The sequence below is a fragment of the Lonchura striata genome, chromosome 22, assembly GCF_050655825.1.
Source record: "Lonchura striata isolate lonStrDom1 chromosome 22, ASM5065582v1, whole genome shotgun sequence".
NCBI classification, from domain to species: Eukaryota; Metazoa; Chordata; class Aves; order Passeriformes; family Estrildidae; genus Lonchura; species Lonchura striata.
This window is the reverse complement of record NC_140724.1, coordinates 4,085,152-4,103,357: the sequence shown is the minus strand read 5'-3', so window position 1 is coordinate 4,103,357 and position 18,206 is coordinate 4,085,152. Positions and strand designations below refer to the sequence as shown.

At 46.5% G+C, this 18,206-nt stretch overlaps 3 protein-coding genes across 8 annotated transcripts in view; 2 read left to right on the top strand and 1 right to left on the bottom strand.

Annotated features, from left to right (window-relative positions):
- The first annotated feature begins 133 nt into the window (after window positions 1-133).
- Window positions 134-8,332, top strand: KCTD9 (potassium channel tetramerization domain containing 9). Of its 2 annotated transcripts, XM_021548312.3 has the most exons (12): window positions 134-200; window positions 1,097-1,218; window positions 1,838-1,881; window positions 2,060-2,156; window positions 2,346-2,404; window positions 3,019-3,147; window positions 3,568-3,635; window positions 3,723-3,818; window positions 4,439-4,588; window positions 4,863-4,968; window positions 5,927-6,060; window positions 6,284-8,332. In XM_021548312.3, exons 1-12 carry the CDS (start codon window positions 153-155, stop codon window positions 6,398-6,400), a joined length of 1,170 nt encoding a protein of 389 aa, XP_021403987.1. In that variant the 5' UTR covers window positions 134-152; the 3' UTR covers window positions 6,401-8,332. The 2 variants fall into 2 exon arrangements, with proteins under 2 accessions (XP_021403987.1, XP_077645364.1); XM_077789238.2 differs by lacking the exon at window positions 3,019-3,147.
- A 133-nt stretch (window positions 8,333-8,465) lies between these two features.
- Window positions 8,466-13,959, top strand: GNRH1 (gonadotropin releasing hormone 1). Of its 2 annotated transcripts, XM_085559233.1 has the most exons (5): window positions 8,466-8,682; window positions 9,021-9,111; window positions 10,845-10,986; window positions 11,714-11,809; window positions 13,524-13,959. In XM_085559233.1, the coding sequence occupies exons 1-5, from the start codon at window positions 8,466-8,468 to the stop codon at window positions 13,563-13,565; spliced, it is 588 nt and encodes a 195-aa protein (XP_085415359.1). In that variant the 3' UTR covers window positions 13,566-13,959. The 2 variants fall into 2 exon arrangements, with proteins under 2 accessions (XP_085415359.1, XP_021403989.2); XM_021548314.3 differs by having other exon boundaries at window positions 8,539-10,313.
- DOCK5 (dedicator of cytokinesis 5) overlaps window positions 13,942-18,206 on the bottom strand; it is an 85,746-nt gene continuing 81,481 nt past the window's right edge. For all 4 annotated transcript variants that reach the window (XM_085559227.1, XM_077789239.2, XM_085559226.1 and 1 more), the window contains one exon: window positions 13,942-18,145. In XM_085559227.1, the coding sequence (XP_085415353.1) occupies window positions 18,053-18,145 (93 nt within the window). In that variant the 3' untranslated portion in view covers window positions 13,942-18,052. The remainder of the gene's footprint in view (window positions 18,146-18,206) is intronic.

Genomic DNA, 18,206 nt, shown 5'->3' with positions numbered 1-18,206 from the left:
TATCAGCGCTTCTTCTAGTGGCGATTGGCTGCCGCGCCGAACTTTATCCCGCCTCCTCGCTGCCCGTTGGGCGGACGCGCGGCGCTGATTGGCCGCGGGGCCTGCCCGTCAGCGCCCGCCCCTTCCGGGTGTCGCGCGGCGGCGGGCGCAGCATGAGGCGGGTGACGCTGTTCGTCAACGGCAGCGCCCGCAACGGGAAGGTGAGGCCGGAGCGGGGCCGGCCCCGCTCCCCGCGGCCCTGCCCGGCCCTCCCGCAGCCTCCCGGGGCAGCCGCGCCCTGCTGGGGGCAGCGGGGAGCCCCCTCGCTGGGGGCAGTCGCGACAGGCGGGGATCTTTGGTGGCTTGAGGGAGCCGCGTCCGGCTGCTCGTGCGGGGCACGGCTGTGGGATGAGGGCTCTGAGGGGAGACGGGAACCCTGGGAATAATCGCACTGAATTGTTTAAAAGCTCGCTAAAATAATCTCGGGGCTGAAAACTGTGGGGTTTGGGCCCAGGCAGTGCTTGTCCAGCAGAGGAAAAGGCCCTGGGATGCAGTTCCGCACAGAGTCCGTGATCGTGGTGTTCATTTTGGTGTTTCCATCCACATGCTGAGTGCATACGGCGATGTGACTGTGCTTCAACGTGTAATTCTATTAATTCTGCCCACGATCCCGGGTGCAGGAGTTCATGTGGCCGCATTTCAGCCTTGCACTTCTGCTAAATCACGTCTGTGATGCTGATTTTCCATCCACATCCTGGGTGCAGACAGTTCGCGTGCCTGTCCTTTAATCCCTGTGTTTAGGCAAGGAAGAACACTTGGGAGAGGCTTGGAACAGCACAAGCAGCAATGTTTCTTTAGAGAAAGAAATAGCTGAATTACATTCCTCCAGCACCAACATTTATTCCCTCCCTGCTGTTGCAGTGAGTTTTGGTGGGAGCTGTGCAAGCCACCCTGTGTTTGTGTTCCAGCACCAAAGCTGGGCTTTTCCCTTGTTTCTTGGTCAAGATCCAAATGGACTTTGCTCCTCCTAATAGCCCCAATGAAATCTGAAGTAGCAGAACTTTGGAGCGGTTTGCTGGGTTTGTTTTTATTCACAGCCTCTTCTCTCCTCCCCCAGGTGGTGGCCGTGTATGGGACTCTCTCAGATTTGCTCTCTGTGGCCAGCAACAAGCTTGGGATAAAAGCCACCAGCGTTTACAACGGGAAAGGGGGACTCATTGATGATATTGCTTTGATTAGGTGAGGCTCAGCCAGGAAAAGGCAAACCAGAGCTGTGGATTAAGAGACTAACCTGTTAATCCTCCTTAATCCATACCCAGTGCTTTCCCTAAAACCAGATGTGATCATTTCCAGCCAGGATGCCCAAAGGTCCTTTGTGTCTTTCTAACTTCAAACCATTTATTGAGTCAGAACTTGATACAAGCTGTGTTTGAGGCCTTTTCACCTCCTCCTGTGTTGATTCTAGGGCAATGGTTGTGCTGTGAAATCCCCACTATTCCAGTGAGCCCTGCAATGGGGGATTTCTGTAAAAGAGACAAATTCTGTCAGTACTTTGGCTTCACAGAATAGTCCCAGACCAGAGAGAAAAGCAACTATTTTTAAGAATTAATTGATTACACAAGTGGTCCCTACCTGGCTGCTGCAGATAAAATCTCTGGTGAGGTCAGTCCATTCCAATCCAGTAGAACCTTCAAAATACGGATAAAAAATAGATAAAGAAATTTCAGCTAATAGCCACTGGTCATAATTTACCTGAAATAATCACGAGAGGTTCCACTATCTATTAGATGAACAATAAATTATGATTTAAGTATGATTAACCTTCTTTTTCTCTTCCCTCTGCCCCCTCCTGTCTCAGGGATGATGATGTTTTGTTTGTCTGTGAAGGGGAGCCCTTCATTGGTGAGTCTGTAATTCTTACTTTTTAAACCTTCTATTATTTATTAAACCTATTTAATAGAGTTTATTTTGCATTCATATGAACTTAAGATTTTATTTTCTGGTATTTTCAGAAGATACCTCTTTGTAATTAAAGAATATTAAGGATTTTTCCAGTAATTAGTTTGTTTCTTCTCTGCAGATCCTCAGACTGATGGGAGGGCTCAGGAGGAGCTGACAGGGTCCCACACAGACTGGCTGACTCTCAATGTGGGCGGCAGATATTTCACCACCACCCGGTAAAAATGGTCTTCAAAAACTCCAATAAAGCAAAATACCTTAAAAAGTAACTTACTGTGAAGCAGGAGGTCTTTGATTCCTGCATCTTTCTCTGTATTTTATGTTTGCCACCACAGTTTTGCAAGAAATTAATTCTTAAACGTTTACAGATGAAAGAGAAGTAAAGTTGGGCTGCTTTTGTTTTCTAGGAGCACTTTGGTTAACAAAGAACCTGACAGTATGTTGGCACACATGTTCAAAGACAAAGGTGAGTATGCTGAGATGAACTTTATTATTTTTAAGTAATAAATGAGCAAAGTAGGTAAAAGTCACTGTCAGGCTAAGACTGTTGTTCATAAAGGAAAATATGCAAAGTGTGTTAAAGTACCAGAGCAGAACAGGGAATTATTTTTTAATAACTTTATTCCTCTCTTTATCATCTCACCACCTAATGTTGATCATTTGTCTCACAAGCTGCAAACACAGCTCCCATCCATTGTGAGTAGTTTGGGTCCTTTGTTTGTTTACTTGATTTGAGGTTTTTGTCTTGTTGCATCTTCCTCAGTTTTGTCAGCAGAGCAAATGAGCAAACTGCACGAGGCAGCCTTGGGGAGATAATCAGACTAAAATTTCAGTGCTGCTTTTATCCTAGACAGGATTCTTTTGTAAAAATCCAGTTATTCAGAGCAGGAACAAGGTCATTTTAAGCTGATTTTTCCCCTCACTCCTCTTTTCCTTCCTTCTGTCTCCAAACTGCCCTTCCAAGTGGAATGTTTGCTATTCCAGTCCCCTTTGGTAATGAAAAACTCTGAAAACTGAAGCAAATGCTCTTCTATCACTACATCAAAAGTAATTTTATATATATATATGTTGTGGAAACAGATGCTTGGGGGAATAAGCAAGATCCTAGAGGAGCTTTCCTCATTGACCGCAGTCCCGAGTATTTTGAGCCCATTTTGAACTATTTGCGTCACGGACAGCTCATTGTAAATGATGGCATTAATTTGCTAGGTAGGTATTACCTGTCTGACATCTCCTCAATTATTCCTCCTTGGAATTAAAGCTTTGCCCGTGGTGAAGCCAAGGGGGAGCTTTGTGTGCTCATCCCCATGGTTGGGAATTTTGGTGGATTTATTCTCAGCAGTGCAGCTCCATGTGCTTGCTGTAATGAGGATAGGCTGGTTATTTCTCTTTGGAGCATTAAAAACCCATACTGGATTAATATCTGGAATTCTGGAGTTGATCTCTTTAACCTAATGCTGGTGTTGGAAATGTTGTGTCCGAGTTATGTTTTTCCTTTTAGCTGCAAGCAAACTTTCTCTCTCCCCCCAGTTACATCCAGTATGTGTGTGTGTGTTCTCCAGTAAGGGGAGAGAAGGGTGCTGCTGGATCTGCAGTTCTCTGGAATAACCAGCACTGCTTTCTTTGTAGGGGTTTTGGAAGAAGCCAGGTTTTTTGGGATCGACTCCCTCATTGAACACCTGGAAATTGCTATTAAGGTACCTTGCTCTCTGTAATCCCTGGAGGCACGTCCTGCTGTGCCAGGGAACACAGAACTCAGTGTCCCTGTTGCCTCCTCTCCCCAGAACTCGCAGCCAGCCGAGGATCACTCCCCCATCTCTCGGAAGGAGTTTGTCCGATTCCTGCTGGCAACGCCCACCAAGTCCGAGCTGCGCTGTCAGGTCAGGGAGCTCAGCCTTTGTCCTTCCAACAAAACTCCAACAGTTATTTCCTAACACCTTCTCCAACCCTGCCCTCTCGCAGTCTAAAACCACAGCCTGTTTTTAGGAAATGTCCAGATTTTGAGAGCTTTGCATTTTCATTTTGTGGTGTTATGTAACAGAGTAAATAATCTTGTGAGTGGGTGTTTATTTAGCACCATGGAATGGTTTGGGGTTGAAGGGACCTTAAGGATAATCTTGTTCCAATCTGCCGTGGGCAGGGAGACCTTCCACTGTCCCAGGCTGCTCCAAGCTGGCCTGGGATGCTTCCAGGGATGGGGCAGCCTCAGCTGCTCTGGGAATTCCATCCCAGCCTCTCCCCATCCTCACAGGGAGGAATTTCTTCCCAATATCTCATCTAAACCTGATCTCCAAACCTATTGCCCCTTGTCCTGGCAATCTCTGTCCATATAAAAAGTCTCTCCCATCTTTTTATCAGCTCCTTTAAGGTACTGGAAGTGTGTTTGTCTGTATAGATTTATATACACAACTACCCAGACGTGTTTCTTTTAATTCTTTTGTGTCCAGACCTCCCCCTTCCCTTCTGTGACCATTCTGGGGGTGTTGACTGGCTTTTGCAGGGTCTGAATTTCAGTGGAGCTGACCTTTCCCGCCTGGATCTTCGCTACATCAACTTCAAGATGGCCAATCTGAGCCGCTGCAACCTGGCCCATGCCAACCTGTGCTGTGCCAACCTGGAGAGAGCTGACCTCTCTGGATCCGTGCTGGATGTAAGGATGCTGCACCCTGGGCAGCCTGGGCTGCCCTGCACTTGTCTCAAAAAACAGGAATTGGAACAAAAAAAAAAAAAAAATCAATTTCCCAATGTTTTCTGTGATTGTTCCACTTGCAGCGCTCCCACACTTCCTCACAGTAACAGTTGTGCTCACTTCCTCACAGTTGTGCTTTGGGGGGTTCAGTTGCAGTGCAGAATTTAAGTCTGTGTTCTGCTGGTTTTTGGTATTTATCCTGACACCCTCGTGACTCACATCCTGTCTCTGCCAGTGTGCAAACCTGCAGGGGGTGAAGATGCTGTGTTCCAACGCAGAGGGAGCATCCCTGAAGGGCTGCAACTTTGAAGATCCATCAGGCCTTAAAGCTAATTTAGAAGGTAAGTTGTTGCCTGTTAATTATTCCCTGGAACCAGCCCTGAGCCTGTACTCTGATAGGGCAAAAGTTCAGCTGTGTTTGTAAAGTCTGTGGGAAGAGCCCACAACTCTGGTTCTGTCAAATAATAAAATAATTAAATTCCCAGTTCTGCCTTGGCCTCTCCCAGTTGACCCACCTCTTGGGAAGCATCTCCTTGAGCTGTTGCATTGCTGCTTTCCCTGTGTGTTGGAACTCACAATGTTCCTCAGACATTTCTGGAGGTTCCAGGCCCAGGTCAGAAGCATTAGAGACCCTGGCAGGCAGCTGCAAACAGCTGTGATTTTGGGTTTGAGCCATGGAATGAGTTACCAACCTTACAGGAAGAACAAGAAGTCACAAAAGTTTAGATATTAGAGTAGAAGTAGTCACAAAGTAGAGGGAAGAATTTCTGAGTGCTGTACAGGGGGTTTTGGTTTTGTACATGGGGGTCAGAGGGTTTAAGATGGATTTGGGATTTGGGCCTGCCCTGTCCTCCCTCTTTCTCCTTCCTCACCTCCATGTTCTTGGTGATGTTGGCACTCACAGATTGGTTTAGAGTAGAAAAGCACCATTTAATATAGGGAATAGGCATTGGGAAAACTGTGAACATGTAACACGTAATGTACCATATAAAAGATAGAAAATCACCATTTAATATAGGTAATAGGCATTGGGAAAAACTGTAAACATGTAACACGTAATGTACCATATAAAAGATAGAAAATCACCATTTAATATAGGTAATAGGCATTGGGGAAAACTGTAACCATGTAACACGTAATGTACCATATAAAAGATAGAAAAGCATTATTTAATATAGGTAATAGGCATTGGGGAAAACTGTGAACATGTAACACGTAATGTACCATATAAAAGATAGAAAATCACCATTTGGAGGAGAGACTTTTCCATCACACCCCTGACCTGTGGGTGTGTTGCAGGTGCCAACCTGAAGGGTGTGGACATGGAGGGCAGTCAGATGACCGGGATTAACCTCCGAGTGGCCACGCTGAAAAACGCCAAACTCAAGAACTGCAACCTCCGAGGAGCCACGCTGGCAGGGACTGACTTGGAGGTGAGTTAGCCTTCATTTCCTGGACATAAATATACTAGGAGATGAGTTAGTCTTCATTTTCTGGACATAAACATAAGTATATGTACAAAAATATGGTAATTTGGGGGATTTCTGGCTTTTCTCCAGCTACAAAGTTAAATGGAGTTAAGGGAAATGGAGTTAAACTTTTGCACAGAGCTCTGTCTCTATTCAGTTAACGTTATTTTTCCTTTCCCCCTTTCAGAATTGTGATCTGTCAGGTTGTGACCTACAAGAAGCAAATTTGAGGGGATCTAACGTGAAAGGAGCCATCTTTGAGGAGATGCTGACACCCCTGCACATGTCCCAGAGTGTCAGATAGGGGCCAGAAGACACTGAAAAGGAAGGAATCCAAACATTCATCGTGACTTTCTTCACCTCCTCCCCTTCCTGAGTTCAAGTCATGGTTATTAGCCACCTTACATTTGCAGTAGTGCCTAGGTAAACTCTTTTTGGTCACTTTTGGGGAGGGAATTTTTGTTTTCAGAGGTACCAGCAGAGAGTTTGTACCTCTGTGAGCAGAGTGAGGAAGTGGTGGTGGAATCAGAGAGTCTGGCTGGTTTCGGGGGGAAAAGGTTCAATGGTTTCATTATTTAGCATTGCCTCACTTTGGAATGCATTTTAATTTATAAAGCACAATATATGCAATTCTATTTATTAGATCTGTAGCTGCAATATGAATAGAAAATGTTACTCCTGTACAGTAGCAACCAAGTTGAGGTTTACAGGTGTATTTGCAGTCTGGATCCATGCCAGGGGTGGCTCGGCGTCCCCAGGGGGTGCTCAGGTCTCTGCTGGGGTGGAAGCTGATGGGAACATCCCTGCTCAGAAATTGGATATCTTTAATTAATCCTCTCCAAATGAGTGTGGAGGTGCACTGTCAGTCACAGCTGGTGAGAAAAATCCTGCTTTCACATGTCCTGACCACACCAGGCTGGAGTTCCTGCAGTGTTTTCACTTTTTGTGGTGAATTCAATGCAGAAAGTACAGAGCTGGCACCAAAGCAGAGAGAAGCAGAGGAGCCCCAGCTCGTGCTCTGCCCTCCCCTCATCACCTCAGCAGGTGAATCTTTCCCTGTTTCCCCTCCATGTACTATGCAAAGACTCCCTGAAAGCTCCCTGGGCATCCTCCTTTTCCCAGCTGGGTCTTCCTCTTCTCTTTGGGCTGCTTCAGGTGGCTGTAAACGCATTTTGCCCAGGGCCAGGTGCCCTCCGTGCCCTCCCAGCCCTGCTGTGCCCGTGCAAGAGCAGCTGGAGCTGCTCTGGGGGAGTTGTGCAGGGCAGAGGCCTCAGCACCCCTGCTGTGGATAAGGAGCTGCTTCCCTGTAGGATCCACGGAGTTCTCAGCTCACACCACCTTTATTTTACACACAATCAAAAAGCACATGAAGAAACTATACCAAAAAAAAAAAAAAAAAAAAAAGAAAAAAGGTGCATCAAGAACTTACCTCAGATGCTTAAACCACCCCAAAGTTAAAACTAACCTTGAATTTAAAGAAATCAAGCTGTTACTGTAGAAATACAAAGGAAGAATAAGAACCAGTGGGAGTTCCACAGTTCTTCAGGGGGTTGTCTCTCCCTTGCAGTGCAATTTCTGTCGTCTTGTCTCAGTTGTTGTTACAAAAATGCTGCTTTGCCACCAGTCTGGGAGGATCAGAGATGGCTGAGGGTCAGCAAAGGATGTGTTTGGGGGGAATTGCAGGATTCTCCCTCCTTTTCAAGTTGGTTTGACTCAGGCAAGTGACGTGAGCTTTCAAGGCTCAAAATCCCAGAGCCACGAGGTTCAGAATTGGGATTATTTCCTGCAGATCCCTCTGGATCAGGCTCTAGGACAACACTAGATCCTTGGAGAAATGACCTGTAGATTCCAGGGAAATATTCCAGTGTGACTTTGGAGTCCTTTCTCGCACCTCATGGCTTTCAGTGGGAATGTTGTGTCTGTTGCAGTAGAAGAAGATTCCTAGGGCTAGAGAAACAAATGAATTATTTTTCTTTATCATATTTTGTAGCTGGCAGAAGTAAAACTATTGTATGGGAAAAAAAAATATATATATCTATTTTCATAATCACTGTGTATAAAATCTCTTTGAACTTTCACTGAAGCACTATGGAATAATCACAGCATGTGGCACCATCATTCACAGCTGGATTTTAGGTACCTCTTTTGCCAGGACAGAGCTGTGTGAAAAGCCCTGTGCAGAATTTGCAGGTTCCAGCTAATTTAAGTTGCATTAATAAAAAGTGTGAAAGAAAAAGTGGCTTAGTTGTCTTCATTTTAATAAAACCCCAAATCTTTCCTGGCTTATGTGAGAAGAACAAGAATTTTTTTTAGTTTTAAGCATAAAATACCTGTTGGAAAAACAACTATGCTTGTGGGGGTTCTGAGCCATGAATTTGCATGGGATTGTTTTTTGTTTGTTATTCTTCTCCAAGCCTTCTCAGTCTTTTTGTCCCCACCCTTCATATTTGCTTAATAAAATAGTTGGAGGCAGAATAGTCAGAGAATCATGGAATATTCTGAGCTGGAAGGGCCCCAAGGATCATAAATGTGGATTGCACCAGAAACCTGTGGAGAAGGAGTTGTTCAAAGCTGTTCAGAGCCAGGGTAAGTGGTGGATAATGAGGTGCAATTATTGGGCAAAGCTCTCTTTAAATGTCCAAACCAACTCTGCTTTTACCTTTAAATAACCCTCATTTTTGCAGAGCTCATCGGGGAAGGAAGGAGGGAAATCCCTGGGTGACTCCACGTGCCCCAGGCAGGAGCAGGAACATTTCTGCTCTTAAAACCCAAACTTTTCACAGCTTGAGCAGCTGAGCTGGAGCTGGGGCTGGCTGCCCCTGCCGGGAGTGGGAGGAGCACGGGGGCAGGAAGAGTGACTCTGCAGAGAGTCACCAAATCCTCCCTGAATTATTTACTCATTAAATGACTTTAATCCATTAAAGCTCCAAGAGGTCATGGCAGCCGGAACAGAGGAAGTTTGGAGAACATTCAGGTGGCACAGAACAGTGCACAGCAAGGCAGAGGAGCAGCCAGGTGGGCAAAAACTACAATTTCTGCAGTCAAAAATACTGAATTAACTCCTGCATGCAAATAAATCTTTATAAACCTGCAGTGCACAAACTCTCAAGATTGAAAAATAAGGAATCGTGGAATAGTTTGGGTTGGAAGAGGCCTTAAGGATCATTTCCATCAGTTCCATCCCCAGCACCTTCCACTGTCCCAGGCTGCTCCAGGCTGACCTTGGACACTTCCAGGGATCCAGGGGCAGCCACAGTTTCTCTGGGAATTCCATCCCAGCCCCTCCCCACCCTCTCAGGGAAGAAATTTGTCTTAATATAAACCCAAATTATAGATTTTTTCCCAACCTAAACCTTCTCTGTTGTCAGTTTAAACTCATTCCCCCTTGTCCCTGTCACTCCAGGCCCTTCTAAAAAGGATTTGGGGATCCTGTTCACACCAGAGACACCAGCAAAATACATTTACAACCATAGATTTGTCCAGTTTAATCCCACCTGGCTTTTTATAAAGCAAGGAACACCAAGGCACCTGAAGTTAAATACTAAGGAGGAGGATTTCAACCTGCTCTGGGCATTTGTGCAAGCACAGGCATGAGTTTGAGCACTGAAGGGTTTTTCCTTCATGCCTGATAGAAATGAAGATGGGCACGAGGTGTTGCCTGGACCACGGATTCTCCATCCCTGAAGTGTCCCAGGCCAGCTTGGATGGGGCTTGGAGCACCCTGGGATGGGGGAAGGTGGCAGAGGTGGAAATAGATTAATTTAAGGTCTTTTCCAACCCAAAACATTCCAGGATTCTTAAAGACTGAGCTCAATTCCTCACCCATTTCACACCCTCAACAAATTCAGACTCACCCAAGAACTTTTACTAAAGGAAGCAGAACTCGCTGACAGAAAAGCTCCTGCATTTCCCAGCAGGATCTTCGGGATCCCAATGTGGGATTTACAACCTCTTAGAAACAAAGCTGTTACTTTTATGACTTTTTGAGAAAAGAGCTGAATTTAATTGCTGCACCGGGTGTCCCAATTATGGGCTTTGCTTGTGCATGACAGTAACACCAAAATTGCAGCCGGGGAGGGAGAAGTGGGAAAGGTCTCCTGCTGGGAACGGGGTGGCACTGGGGTTCTTGGGTATAAAAAGTGAGGTGAGAGCACATTTACAGACATTTTCCAGAGGAGAAGAGCTGCAGTTACTCCACAATCTCTCTCAGGCAGCAGGTAATGTGCTGAACAACATCCCACACTCCCTTTTTATTTATCCAGTGCTTACAGATGCTCCTATTAAAAAAAAAAAAAAGGATTAGAAGAGTCTGCAAAGAGCAGCTTTTAAGGAGCAGGGACATGAGAGCAGAAACCAGCTGAACACATCTGCCAAACACCACCAGGGAATGCAACCTTTGAGGTCCACACATGCCTGGAACTCAGAAATCCTAATTTAGATCTTCATCCAAATTTTTCAGATGTCCAATCTCTTTCAAGTGAGCTAATCCACACTTTGAGAGGCTGCAAACCCAGCTGGGGCTCCTGCCCAGGAGGTGCAGCTCAGAAGTGGAACAGGCACCGGGTGGGATTTTTGGGGTATCTGTGCAGGGCCAGGAGCTGGAATTCCCTGATCCTTGTGAGTCCCTTCCAGCTGAGCACATTTCATGATTCTGTGTCTCAGAAGTGCCTCATTTCCATCCCTCTGCAAGGTGCAAATGGAGCTGCCATGCCTTTGTGAGCAGCCAGGTGCTTTTGTGTCTCTGGCAGGATGGAGAAGCCCAGGAGGATGGTGGCCACTGTCCTGCTGTGTGTGCTGGCCGTGGGGCTGGGGCTGGCTCAGCACTGGTCCTACGGCCTCCAGCCAGGGGGCAAGAGGAGCACCCAGCTCCTGCTGGGACCATTCCAGGAGGTGGGTCCTGGGCTGGGAAACAACCCCAGCCTGCAACAAATGCAGCCAAAAAGGTGACAAAAGGCTTCCCTCTACACCTCTCCCCGTGGCTGTCCCCCAAACATCCCCACATCTGGGGATAAAGGCATTGGTTGAAGGAGGATTTGGAAAAACAGGGGTGAGGTGAGGTGCCACCACTTACCCTGGCACAAATAATGGAACATTGTAGCTGGCAGAAGTAAAACAATTGTATTGAGATAATTTTTCATAATCACTGTGTTAAAATCTCTGAACTTTCACTGAAGCATTACAGAATAATTTGGACAGACAGCTCCAAGGGAGAGGTGGAGCTCTGAGGTCCAGGTTAAATCTGATTTCATCCTCTCCCTAAATTCCAACATTCTGATGGGTTATTTTATGATAATTCCTCCACTTCCCTTAACATTTTGGCAATTTGCACGTGGTGGATGCTCAGCATTAAATGACAAAGCACGTGTGGAAGGTTCTGTCCAGCAGTGGTTTTCCCCTCTTTTCCAATCCATACCTCATGTCTAGTTCCTTATTTCAGCATCCTGGGGCTGGTGGGGAAAAGGTGAATTTCATTTGTGCACTGAAACATTCCACTCCACAATTGCAGTTGTAGTTTCACCTCCATCTGTAACTGGGGTAGAATTGCTTTTGGCAGAACAATCTCCCTTCTCCCTTCCTGAAGGTTGTCTCACTTCCTCGGGTCACTTTTCCAATCCAGATTGCAAATGAAATGGAGAAATTAGAGGAGGAGCAGCAGAGCGCGTGCCCAGGCTCCTACCAGAATTCCAGGAGGGGGGCTCTGAAGGAAGCCATGGTGAGTAATGTGCTTTTTCTGTCATCACTATGGGGAAATTTAGAGAAGATACATGAGGGGAGGGAAAAAAAAGGGTGGTGGAGGAGGAAGAGGGAGTAAAGTTTAGCTCACATCAGGAAATACTGGCTCTGCCCTTACTATGGAATCCCAGGATGGTTTGGGCTGGAAGGGACCTAAAATCCACCTTGTGCCACGTGCAGGGACACCTCCCACTGGATCAAAATCCCTGCAGAGGTCCCTCACTGTCACCTGCACCGTTCCAAAATCCTCCCTGGACACTCCCAGTCCAGGGACCCATCATTGCAAAGCAGCCCTTGGAGCAGTGGCGTTTCCTGACTCAATTCACCCAGAGCAAGCCCAGCCCTCCCCGGCTCCCTGCGCAGCCACAGCAGCCCCGGAACTGTCCCAGGGCTGTCCCTGCCCCAGAACTGTCCCTGTCCCTGCCCCAGAACTGTCCCTGTCCCTGCCCCAGGGCTGTCCCTGTCCCTGTCCCAGAACTGTCCCTGTCCCTGTCCCTGTCCCAGAACTGTCCCTGTCCCTGTCCCAGGGCTGTCCCTACTGTCCCAGCTCTGTCCCAGCTCTGTCCCTGCTGTCCCTGCTCTGTCCCAGCTCTGTCCCTGATGTCCCAGCTCTGTCCCAGCTCTGTCCCTGATGTCCCAGCTCTGTCCCAGCTCTGTCCCCGCCGCTGCAGGGCACAGCCAGATGGAAGCTGCAGCTCCCAGGGTCCCCAGGCTGGGAATGCATTTCCATGAGCTGCTGCACAGCAGTGACAGCACAGACCTCATCTCCGAGTTCACTGACACCCAGCCAGCCTTCTCAGGCAAAAATCTGCTTTTTCATTAACCCAGCAACAGCCCGATGGGGCCAGATGGGCACCATTTCCTGGGAAGTGTCCCTGGGCCATCCCAAAAGATCAATCTCCGCTTACTTTGGATTTGAAGCCAAGCCCCAAAGCTCTGAGTGCTTGAAAGCCTCTCCAGACTCACCGAGGAGTCAGGCCTTGAAAAGGCTCATAAAGTCAGGAACAGGAATGCAGAGCCTGAATTCCACTGGATTTCCATGCAGAAACTACCCCAATAAATACAATTTTAGCTCATCTTTAATCCTGCTTGTACTGAACATGTATTGGAGTTGTGGCCCATGACTTCCAGCAGCACTGCCTGCACAGTGAAGAGCCAGCAGCAGTCATTTACTATAGTCAAGTATTTTTTTTTACTGCAAGAGATGATGTTGGGCAGGAAAACACACCAGAATAATTAGCAGGATATTTGAAATGAGTCTTTCTGGCTCACCCAGGGAAACTTGCCTTGTCTTGGCAGAGATGGAAGGACCAAACCTCACCAGGTTTGCTCAGGAACTTCTCCTTCCTTGCTGCTCATAACACTGAAAACAAATGAAGCTTTTCCCACACCCAGCTTTTCCAACCCAACACAATCCTGGCGCTGCTACAGGAATATTAAACAGGGAAAAAAAGGGGCGTGGCTGGGAATGTTCCACCCCATGGAAAAACTCTAATTATCACCATTTCTTGGGGAAGGTGGGAGGGAGCACAAAATTCCCCCTCCCTGAGGCACTCCAGGGAACAAACCCCAGATATTCACCCAGCCCATCCCAATCACCCCGGGGCTTCACCTCTGTGGTATCTGAGCACCTGAAAATTCCATCCTCAAAGTCATTTCTGCTCTTTAAACCCCAAATTTGGTGTGTGTTACAGGAGAGGCTGGTGGAGGGAGAAGGCAGAAGAAAGAATATTTAAAAATTTCCGAAGTGAAATGGAGCCACAGAGCCAGAGTGAGGTTTCAAAACTGTGTTAAAATAAATTCCTCCTCAAACGGTCTTTGCTTGGATCAATATGTGAATAAATACTCTGAAATGGCATTAAAATGGTGGAAAATTGTTGTGTAGATTATTTATGTAAAATAGAACACATCCCAGTCCAGAGTGGGAGCAGCAGAGTCTGCTCTGAGTCCTGCAGGGACAATTTGGATGTGACAAATTTTGTTTCACGTGTCCAGACAAAACCATGGCTTCATCTCACTCCTTTCTGGGTAAAACAAGGAAACTTTGGTAAAAGAATAAACTCACGTTTGGAATTAACTCCCGTGTCCACCACTGGTCCATGGAAGAAAGACTTTTCCTGCTTGTTTTTTCTGGTTCAGTCATAAAAGCTACATTTATTTTAAAAATGTATTTACAAACTTTACAACCATCATTACATTTTAAAAACCCACAAAGATGTGTACACCTTGCTTTACAGGTTTAGTGAATCGTGTGGCATTTACCCAGGGAGCTGCAGCCCCTTCCCACAGCTCCTGCCCTCCCCAGAGCCACTTTAAAGCTGTATTTTTATTGATTTAGTTGCAAAGGACTGAAAAAACCCACACCAAACATCCTATTTACACGCTGCAAAAGTGGGTTTGTGATGGAATCACCAATCCACGATCCCAGAACACACAAAAACTCCTCAATTCATGTCCTGAACAAACACGTCCCAGGGTTTGGAGTGATCAAACCTTTGTAATACCACAGTGAGAAAAATTAATTCAGTGTACATTGGGGTGAATTTGGAGCTGAGGCATTTCCACCTCTACCTAAAAACACAAACCAGCACCACATGGACCTGAAAAATGGGTTAAGGTGGGAACACCCTTTGAGTAACCCCTTAGTGCCCAAACTGTCCTAAAAGTGCTTTAATTAATGGTCAGAGAGAAGAATCAAGTGAACCTCGTGCTTTTCAACAGCCATAAAATCACATTATTTGTTTATTTTTCCTCCCTGCTGTAGTCTTTGGAAAAGCTTACCCTGGTCCACAGGATTTGGTCTACAAGAGTAAAAATAAGGTCAAGTTCTTAATTAAAATAAAAATAATCAAAAGAAGGTAGCAGAAGCAGGTCAGGAATATTTTCACTATATAAAAAAATCAGTTAAATTACAGATTTAAAATTATTATTTCCATTTACAATGGTAAAAATAAATAAGGAGAGGAAAATCTGGGGCGCTGTCACTGCAAGTGCTGCTCTCCCTGGAATCTGTGTCCTTTCCTAATCCAATAATCCACTGAAATCAAAGCTGCCTGCTCCCCTCTGCCCCTGATGTGGATTAAAGCCTGTCACATTTTTAAAGGAATTTATCACAGCATGATAAATTTTAATTAAAAGCTCCAGAAAACAAGTGTTGAACACATTTCTCCCAAGGAGAAAAACTGAAAATCCTCAAAGGCTCGAAATTTCACAGCAGCTTTGAAGAGCTTGGCTCTGAAATGGGATTAGGTTTTGTGTCCTCTTGGATGTTTTAACTTTGAGATTTTATTCCAAACCATGAATTGGGCAGAAATTGCTGTAATTTGTGGTGTGGAGAGACCATCGTTATGGATTTTCCTATTCCCATTTTAAACCCTCCAGTTTAAAACACATTAGAGGCATTTCCCAAAGCACCTAATTAACCTGAAGAGATGATCCTCATTTAAAAAAGCAAGGTAGAGACAACCTTAAATTGCCTCTGAAAATTAAAAACTCAAGTCAGGCAGGTACCCAAGCAAAGAGCAAACACAAAACAAAATCACAGTTCTGGCGGGATTTCTCCTAAGAGTGGGCACTTAATTCCACTTATTTAAAAATCATTAGAATGCTCTGTTCTTCCTCACACACTTAAATACCCAATTGCCTTTAAAAATCTGACACTTACATGATTTTTTTTCTCCCCAAAGCCGTGACTCATTTGGGCACAGAACAAAAATTCCATCTTGCACCTCTGAGCCAGTGACGCCAACTTTTATCAGCCAGGTAAAAGAACTGGACACCACTTTGGGGACATTGCCAAAAGGAGCAGGTTATAAACTCTGGAACATAAATAATGAAGGAAAAAAAGAACCAAATGTAGAGCCCTTTCTGGCAAATTTGCCAGTGAAAATGCCCAAAATGTCCTGGGAAGGGAAAATTTGTCCTGAGCTCTTTGGTGTCAGCTGCTCCCTCCTCCCAGTTCAGAGGGTGCCCGTCCCAGTGCCCAACTGGGCGGGCACAGGAAGGGAGAGGAGAAGCCTGAACTTGTGAGCAGCAAACCCAGGTGAGCTTTAAGGTGAGAGGAACAATTTCAAGGCAGGGCAGAGCTGAAGAATTGTCCTCACCCCTGGCAGCTGCACTGCCCAAAGAAGGGAAGGAAGGGAGGGATAATTCATGCCAAGGATTCTGTTCAAAATCCTGCTCTGTAACTGCAAAAAATGCAGCCAGAGCCAAACCTCCCCAAGTAAAAGAGCAAAAATTCATAAAAGATCTGCTGAAAATTCTTCCCAAGGCCTCACCTTCTCCTGTGAGTGTTTTTTGCATGGAGTTTTCCTTCTCCAGGAAAAACCTGGATGCAGAAGGTAGCTCCCTGTGTAAAGGTTGTTAAAGCAGAACAAAAAGGCAGGAAAAGAGGAATTCAAAGTCACTTAGAACCAAAACACCCAAACCTGACAGCTCAGTCTGTTTGCCCAAACCATTTTAGAACCAGAACAGCCAAACCTGACAGCTCAGTCTGTTTGCCCAAACCATTTTAGAACCAAAACAGCCAAACCTGACAGCTCAGTCTGTTTGCCCAAACCATTCCTGGGATCCACTGAGCCTCCTGCAGGTTCACTCAAGGAGTTAAACCCAACCTGCTCTGAAAAGCAGCCAGGACTGAGGCAGAGCAGAGGGGAAAGGCACTGAATTAACATTAGGGGCTGTTGAGATGCACTTCAGACAACTCAGCCCACATCCTGTTGTTCTGCCTGAAGCAGAATTCTCAGCCCAGACAAAAAGCTGCTCTCAAAGTGAACTTTCAGAGGATCCAGGGCTGGTGTGAGCACAGCAGGACGGGAGGGAGAGTGCCCAGAAAATGGAACGACAAGAAAACCCAGCGGTTTTCCAGTCAAGCAGTGTCTGTGTCCAAGAACACAACGAGGAGCTGACACGTCCCACCAGGCCCCAGAGAGGGGGAAAGCTGGCCAGGGTGTCCAGGAAGATTCCCAAGATTTCCCCTGAGAAGCAGCAGCCCGGAGGCAGCTGGAAGTGCTGCAGCAGTCAGGCTGGGGATGGATGGGATGTGACTGCAGTGCCACCTCCACAGCAGCTCCAGGCTGGAGGTGATGGGATCTGGGATGACTCTGGGATGAAGGCAATCTGCTTTTAGAGCTGGCCAGGCAGCACAGCAGCTCCTGCAGTCACCCTGATGTCAAAGGAAGTGGGGAAGAACAAATGAAAATGACAACTTCAGTCTGAGCAAAACCCTCCTGCGGGTGGTTTTTGTTGGGTTGGGTTTTGTTTGGTTGGTTTTTCCCTGAGAAAGCCTTTGCTGAGGAAACTTTTCATTAGGTTTAACAAACTTTGGTTTTTCAGTAAGGGCACAAACCCATTTCACTCAGGGGAGCACAATAATGGCCTGTGAAACCCCAGCCCAACAATAATTGTATTTCCTGTTGTGAGCAACACCCTCAGCAGGGTTTTAGTGGCTCTTCCCAACTTCTTCAAGATAATCAGAAGCAAAATGAGAGAATGAACAACAACAACAAAAAAAATTATTTCCTGGAAGATAAAGCAAAATCTTCATCAATACTGATGATAAATAAACAGGCCACAAGCTGTTTATGGAACTGGTACAGTAAAGTCCTGGTACCGGTGCAGGTGGTACCAGTAAAGTCCTGGTGTCAGTGCAGGTGGTACCAGTCGAGCCCTGGCAAAAGTGCAGCTTCTGTCATCTCAAACATTCACAGGAGGGATTTTTCCCACCCCATTCAAAAGCACAAAATGAGATCTTGTTCCAAACCAAGCACGAGCTGGGCAGAGCCCCTGACCCAGGCAGGAAACTCCAGTGCCCTGCAGGGATATCAGCAGTGAGATCACCCCAGGATATCAGCAGTGAGATCACCCCGGAGATCAGCAGTGAGATCACCCAGGATATCAGCAGTGAGATCACCCAGGAGATCAGCAGTGAGATCACCCCAGAGATCAGCAGTGAGATCACCCAGGATATCAGCAGTGAGATCACCCAGGAGATCAGCAGTGAGATCACCCCAGGATTCCCAGTTCCACTGGGCAGGAGCTGCTGGGATGGCAGCAGTGACAAACTTGGGACAGAGAAGAGCAGGAGGCAGAATTCCAGTAGGAAGACATCTGGGTTAGTGTGTCAACACAGGGCAGGGAATCCAGGCCCAACAAGGTTTCCTTGGTGGCATTTCCCAGGAGAAGTGCAGGGAAGTGGTGCAGTGGCAGGGGAGATCCCAAATCCTCACTGCTCCGAGGACACCACGCTGGATTTCCTGGTTTTGGGGGGTGGAGGGGGAGGTTTGGCCTCACGTCTGCTGGGCAGCGGTGGAGCAACCTGAGGAGATGGAAACACAAAATTCAACCATTGCTGGTGAGTGGAGGGCGTTTTCTTTCAC